Source organism: Eufriesea mexicana, unplaced genomic scaffold, assembly GCF_001483705.2.
Source record: "Eufriesea mexicana isolate 0111107269 unplaced genomic scaffold, ASM148370v2 scaffold863, whole genome shotgun sequence".
NCBI classification, from domain to species: Eukaryota; Metazoa; Arthropoda; class Insecta; order Hymenoptera; family Apidae; genus Eufriesea; species Eufriesea mexicana.
The window spans coordinates 434,192-441,973 of record NW_016909035.1 but is presented as its reverse complement, the minus strand read 5'-3'; the positions used below and the strand labels follow the sequence as shown (position 1 = coordinate 441,973).

Sequence of the window (7,782 nt, the reverse complement as noted above, 5' to 3'; positions counted from 1 at the left end):
AAAGCTCGAAACGAAAACAATTACCACGCGATGTCAAGAGTCAAAGTGGCAGTCGTGTGCATTAACACTTTCAAGCATTATTCCATGGTTCCTCGTTCAGGAAAATTCTGTCAATTTCTGGGAAAGGAATCTGGGAGCCATTTTGGCTCGTGACATCGGTCATTTCGAAATTTTATCAAGAAACTTGTGGTAAATTCGCAATTGCGTAAGCACAGACTCGAGTTTTCCTGTCAGCTGTCAAAGGCAAGGTTTGTATAGGTTCCATGACAGCTCGTTGCGTCATTCAACCTAGCTTCGAGGAACTATTTAGCTTATCAATTTTCCTGGAAGCAAATATTGATCCCGATACATGGTGACATCGTCTGTACAAAGATTTTTTTGACAAACTCTTCCACAAGGCGAACGAAGAGCGTTTGATCCACGGCGCGCGTCCTCGCGCGAAGTCAGCGTGGTTTAATGGGTCAAACGTCGGGCTAAAATTGCAATCACGTATCAGACGCACGCTCCGCTCGGCCATTATCGTTCAATGGCAGAATTCGTGTGGCGTCGATATGTCGTGCAAGTCACAGGAAACGCGAGCGGTAAAAGCCGATGTGGAAAGTCCGGAGAAGAGATAATCAGCCCGTATGTTATAATCATCGTGTATTTGTTTCAGCCATTATCTATCCGCCGCCTCACCTGCTCGTCCAAAGTAGAAACGCGTGCGCGTTCCTGGTAATAAGCAACATCGTAGCTTTTATTGGCCGGATAAGCGTGCTCGTGGTCCCGGAAAATATTCGCCCGTAAATTATCCTCGTCGAAGAGGCACGTGCGCGTCCCGACAGCTTTCCAAGTGTCAGCCGATTGATATTTATATCTCGAAGTAATTTCCGTGTTACGAGAAAGCTCCGAGATGGCGATTTAAAAAGGAGTCGCCGATTAATTCTTCGTTTTACTAAGATAAATAGATGAGCAAATGGAGTCCGGTGTCAAGAGCGTGCAGAGCGATTCATAGGGCGAAAGGGGTGGCAAGCACGAGTGGAATTCACGGCCGCTTTCCGCGGCGATTTTTCGAGGACGGAAGAGAAGCGAGGCGCACCGTGAAAGCTATGAATCGCGTATTTGCCTATGAAAGGGATCGAAGACACCTGAGGTGCCACACACGGCGACGGTAACCCAAAACCCCCAACCCCGGCTCGCAGCATCGCGACAGACATGTCTTGGCACAAAGGATCTCTCGAAGAGAGAAGGCCCTTTTCAGGCCGCGGCCTGAGATCATCTTTCTATTGATGCACCGTTCCGTGCCGCGCGTAAAACTGCCACGATAATGAAACGCGTCACGCGAAAATCTCCGTCGCAATTCCAATCTCTGTGAACTCTATTGCCAAACCTGCGTTCCAATCAAGTCGAATCTGCTGCCAGAGGGCCGCCATTGGACCAGTGAACCGACGCGATCAAACTCCCAGTCTATCGTTCAGATCATTCGATGAACTTTTAAATAACCCAACAGCCATTTTACACAGCGTAGATGTATAAATTTGGCACGAGGGTTAAGTTAGGTTAGGTAGCGCACATAACCTATTAATGAATCTTCGGGGAGACGGATGCTGTTGAAAAGCGGTCAGTGCACAGCGAACCATGACGACGACGCGAAAGACGGGAATGTTGTCGAAAATGGTCGGATGAATCAGGAATTTCCATGCGTAATTGCAGCGATTATAGCGTCGCGCAACTGGTGTCGTCGCAGCCTGGGCCGATGGTGGTTCCACCCTTAACGCGGCGCGATCCAGAAGCTACACATGCTAAATTTTTTCTTCCTACACCGGCGATCATCGGGGTGTCGAGCGTTTAAAACGGCATAAATTACAGAGGTATTCCGTGACAGATGCGGGGGTGGCTCGTGTCAGGGCAATATGGTTGTCAAACTTGGTCGTAATCGACGTGAGACGACTATTAGGTTTTTCAAATACATTTTTCTCTCTAAACCTTCCGTGGCAAACATTCGTCAGATCATACGTGGTAAAATATATCGTGAAACAGCGAGTTTACGGAACTGACTTGCGATAATAGGCAACCCTCTGTCAAGTGACATGTCCGATGTCAACAATGAAAGAAAAATTGGATTATTTCCAGGCTCGTGAATTATATCTCGGATCCAAACTCCACTGTTCAGTTGATCCTCGACGTAACTCGTCTCTTCCTCGTAGCAATTCCGTGCATATCGTCGCTCGTCATCCGCGGGACGCATTAGCGACGGGAGCGTAATTGAATTCCCGAAAACGAGGCGCGGGAGAGAGGATTCCCGTGACTGTGGCGTGAAAACGTTTCACGCGAGGTAAAGAAGGCCGCAATTATACAGTCGTTACTTCCACAAATTACATCGCGAGGCGAACCTATCGCGTGGAATCTACCCTTCCTGGTCCTCCCGTTGATCGTCGGTGCAATTATTACAGGGACGCGAGGGGCTGGAGGAACGGCGGTCAGAGAGAACGTGGTCCCCGTTCCTGTTAACCTATGATTCACCTCTTAATGCGGCTCCTTCTGCTCGATTATTACGGCCACGAATTAAATGAATATGTACACGAAACTCGGACTAACTCGATTTATACTCGTTTACTACGCTGCCTCGAGTATTTTCGTCCACCGACGACGCGCAGACGGCTCTATAGACGTCTAGGTGGCTCGATCATCGTGGAATGTTTTTTCCCCATGATTCACGTTCTGGGATTCCTTCCTAGAATCGTTTCGTCACGATGATCTTAACTTTAATTCGGTTAAACTTCTACTGGATAGAAATGTCGAATAAAAATCCAAAGATTGACATCAATATCTATGGCAATTTGTGGATTAAAATCGCGATGATTTATTACTGGATAGAAATGTCGAATAAAAATCCAAAGATTGACATCAATATCTATGGCAATTTGTGGACTAAGATCGCGATGATTTAAGAAAAACTCGCATATCCGATATGTGAAATATATAGAGCATCATACTATGACGGGACGGTTTCAAACAGTGCGATAAATGGCTCTCAAGGCTATTTGTAACGCATACTGCCAAGATTGGCAGAAACGATGCCAAAGTTGGCAGAAATGTTGCCAAAATGGGCAGAAACGCTGCCAAGATTGGCAGAAACGATGCCAAAGTTGGCAGAAATGTTGCCAAAATTGGCAGAAACGCTGCCAAGATTGGCAGAAACGATGCCAAAATTGACAGAAACGATGCCAAAGAGGAACTACACCACGAGAGATTGGAGTCCCGATCTTCCAACAGTCGAAGCAATTCGTGTATCACGAATCGCGTTGATTTGGAAGAGAATGCTCGGTTGGAATAGGTTAATTAAGACCGGCTGCATGGCGGGCGAAGGAAACAGAAGCGAGCAAGAGGCGCGCGTTCTTCGAAATTTTCGAGTGCACTCGTTGCACTCGAGACAACGCCGTTAGAAAAGGGCAAGACAAAGGCCCGCTGCGGAGCATTCACCGACGCGTTGTTCGCGGCACTCGTGCGATCCTGAAGACCGGCAGGAAGTGGTCTTCGCCCAGCGCGAAATAATGGGTAAAACGAAGAAGATTTCGATGGGCGGAACCTTGAAATGGCACACGAAAGAGCGCTCCGTCACGGCGGTTAGGTAAATTAGCAAGCAGAGAGCATAAATTCTTCACGGTGGTCGAGGACCGTGCCGCTTCACAGGGGGTAGATTCATCGACATATGGCGGCCGAAATTCCAAAGCTGTCGTCCTCCTTTTTTGCGCCGGTGCAACCCCTGCTCGTAATCGAACGCTAAACTTCCTATCGAAAATTAACTCGTGTATCAAAATTAGTATTTAATCCCTTCTACGTTCTACCCCGAGACGAACGATCGCCTATCCATTTTAATCACCCCTGTAAACAAATTGTATCAAAGTTGTTCATCGACGGATCCATAATGGAAGGGTGGAAGGAGAGAAATCTCAAACGGCGGAGTATAAAGGCGGCAACAACGACTTCGTAGGAAGCAGAGAGAACGAGTCAGAAAGAATTCCGATGCCCGCGCGTCGGCGCATCTAACGAGAGTAATAAACGAATTAAAGGAGGGTGTCCGCCACGCCACTTTACGGGCCTGGCCTCGTATAGGGTAGTCCTTTTTAACTGGTTCAATTAGACGCCGTCCATCCCTAGGTGGGGATCTTAGGTGGACTCATGAGCGTGCATCAAAAGCCACGGGAACGTTTACGAGCGTGTACAGAAATGCTCGCTTTGTCCTGGACGCCGCAAGATAAACATCTCGAGGCACTCCGTTGCTCTCTCCCTCGAACAACCAGCGACTTCGTGCAATTTCTGGCTGCAACCGTGTCAGTGCTCCACGTGCATGTCCGTGCACCAACACCAAGCCTGGACACGCTTTGTGGCTTTGCGTCGGACCACCGAAGACAATGGAAGGAACAGCCACTGCCTAGGCGTGTTTATGACACCCGGTAGATAAGCGAGCAACCCCTCCATTATTTTCTCCTCGATGAATCCTTGATGCTACGTCGCGTAGGAGACATGTCTACCGAATCTCGAACCAATCTTTCCCTCACTGAGACGATTCTTCCATGGATACTTCAATCTTTTACTTTGGAATTAAAATTGGACAAAATTGAGGTTAGAATGCCACTCGAGATACTAATCGCGAGACATACACAGAGTCCTAGCGATGGCAATTAAGTATCATAAATCGTGTATTGCATTAAGAAGCGTACAGATAGATCTTTGAAACTCCATTCCAAGAATTGGAATTTTTCTTGCCAGATAATTATAATTTTCTGATACTGTCAGGGTTGGAATATCAGAGGTAAGGTTTGCAATGTCACGTTAAAATGCAACACTTCGTTTTCCTCGTAGAAATACTCGCGCCAAGAAATTCCCTAGCAGGAGTAGTCACTGACAGAGCTTAACTGCCGGTGAATCTTCCCACACCAATCAAAGAGCACCCCTCGAACGCTTCCTCTTTCGCCGTTCCTCCTCTCACCCCCTCGTAATTCTCTCGGGAGTTATCTACCCCTGATGTGTGCCGGTCGCCTCTGTCTGTGTGTATACGCTTCTAAAAGCCCCTTAATTCCGTTCATTTGTACCACTGGCATCCGTATCGGAGGTCGAGCAGAGGGTTTGAACTGTCGTCGTTCTACCAGCCGATGTTTCCCCGTGTATGTACAAACCGATCGATCATTCTACTCCTTTTTCCATCTTCTCGTGCATTCGTTCCAAGATTCTTTTCTACTTCCAATATCTTCATCCACAAAATTTGTCTTCGATTTGTCTTGTCTCTGGAACGTGATCTCCAAAATGGTTTCCCCCTATGCCAAAACTCGAGGGTTTCGAGCAAAACGCTGTCAAAGCAATCGAACTCCTAGGAACGTATACGTGCACCAAGTTGGCCTACTAATGGGCACGTCGTTTGCCAATCGAGACAAGAGAGAAGCAACTTTTGAATAGCTCGAGGCTGGTTCAACGTTCCGAAGATTACAATTTCAATGAGCCAGGACTTCTATGTAGGAACGCGCTGGCTGTTAACAGTCTGTTAAAGCAGTAACGATTCGATTCGCGAGACACTCGAGAATCGTATTCACACGAGCGCACTCCAAGTCCGAGTAACGCGAACACGGGATGTTTATGGGGCCGTATTCGGACTGGTAGCGTATTGCTCTGCTCAGCATGGGGCATGTACGAGGCGCACCCGTACCCCCATGCTGTCAGTGAAGTGCCCCTCGTCCTACGAATCGCTTATGTATATCCATGGGAAAAATATTGGTTTATTTGGACGCTACAAGACGCATTCGTCTAGAATATTAGACGTTTTGCGGTGAGTCGACTCTACGGTCCCAATTAGCTTCGGATTCTGTCAAAATGCACGGGTGAAGGCCCATATGGGAGTGGTTTCTCGAACTCCCCTTCTATTGACAATTTTCCCGTGAAAAACAAGTCACCAAAAATTTGGGATAAAGATTTTCCAGAATGTTTTGGTATAAGTTTTACGCGTGGAGATTGTCATCGACGATTTCGAGATGATGCTAGATGATGATGACAATGCCGAGTGGTTTTCGGACGTAAATACGCGAAAGTCACGAGTGCCGTTTTCCGAGGGAATGTTCCATGGTGGACACGTGACCACCAGGTTCGACACGTGGTTTCGAACGCCAGGTGGTCCCTCTAGCGTCACGCACCGCATCGTTAAACGGCGATACCGTGATAAGAGGCCACGTGGGGGTTGATGCACCCCGCGAGGCGTCGTTTTTCCGCAACAGTCTTATCACGTTCATCTATGGACCCTTCTGACCTGCTCGAACTTTTTTCACCAATGAAAAGCGTGCCAGTCCATGAAAAACGCCAACATGGTCTGCTACTCTTGCAACTACTCGTAGAAAGATTTACGACTGCTTCGTGTGGATTTAGAAAATTTACGTTTCCTAATAATCGTGTGTATTATCTACTCGAGGACTTCTATGAAATACCAAGCAATTTTTGGTGAGAAAAGCGTGAAAAAGAATTGATAACAACCGTATGTAATATTTACTCGAGGACCTCTATGAAATTCCAAGCGATTTTTCCTGAGAAAAGAGTGGAAAAGGATTGCTAATAATCGTATGCATTATCTACTCGAGGACTTCTGTGAAATACCAAGCGACTCCCTGAGAAAAGGGTGAAAAAGGATTGCTAACAATCGTATGCATTATCTACTAGAGGACTTCTATGAAATACCAAGAAATTTTTGGCGAGGAAAGCGTGGAAAAGGATTACTAATAATTGTACATATTACCTACTCGAGGACTTCTATGAAATACCAAGCAATTTTTGGTGAGAAAAGCATGAAAAAGAATTGCTAACAATCGTATGTATTATTTACTCGAGGACCTCTATGAAATGCCAAGCAATTTTTGGTGAAGAAAGCGTGGAAAAAGATTACTAATAATTGTACATATTACCTACTCGAGGACTTCTATGAAATACCAAGCAATTTTTGGTGAGAAAAGCGTGGAAAAGGATTGCTAATAATCGTATGTATTATCTACTTGAGGACTTCTGTGAAATACCAAGCGACTTCCTGAGAAAAGGGTGAAAAAGGATTGCTAACAATCGTATGCATTATCTACTAGAGGAATTCTATGAAATACCAAGAAATTTTTGGCGAGGAAAGCGTGGAAAAGGATTAATAATAATCGTATCTATTATCTACTCGAGGACTTCCGAAATACCAAGCAATTTTTGGTGAGAAAAGCGTGGAAAAGCATCGCTAATAATCGTATGTATCATCTACTCGAGCACCTCTATGAAATACCAAGCGATTTTTGGCGAGAAAAGCGTGGAAAAGGATCGAATGATCTGTACCAAAGCCGGATACACGTGTGAAATCGTGGGAGGCACGAAAGAGTGAATCGCACACGGAAATGAATACCTTAATTGTATAGCCGATGTGGGCGATCTGACTCGCCAATAAGCCATGACATGACCGATCAGTTTACCTCTCTTCTGAAGCATTATTTCCCGGCGTCGAGATTTTCGCTATCTTCCTATCTTTTCCGGCGGGTTCACACGAGTCACGGCTACGGAACACGAAGGGGGATGACGTTACATAATGGAGGATGATTGCCGTTTGACAAGCCCCTTTCATTTTCTCCTTAATTCACAAACGATAGGGTTTCCCGGTTGTTCTTTGCGTTAACGATCAACTCGACACTCTGCTTTGTCGCCACGAAAATTATTCATCAAATGTTCCAATACCGAAATGATCCTCCGCAAACCGTTATAAACACAACATGGCGAATCATCCAGACTTTTCTCACA

General features: G+C 46.1%; 1 protein-coding gene across 1 annotated transcript in view; it reads left to right on the top strand.

The window, feature by feature from the left end:
* Positions 1-3,056: 3,056 nt before the first annotated feature.
* The window catches only part of LOC108547058 (uncharacterized), a 28,268-nt gene continuing 23,542 nt past the window's right edge, over positions 3,057-7,782 (top strand). The window contains exon 1 of the mRNA XM_017899404.1: positions 3,057-3,316. Coding sequence (XP_017754893.1) covers positions 3,057-3,316 — 260 coding nt within the window. The remainder of the gene's footprint in view (positions 3,317-7,782) is intronic.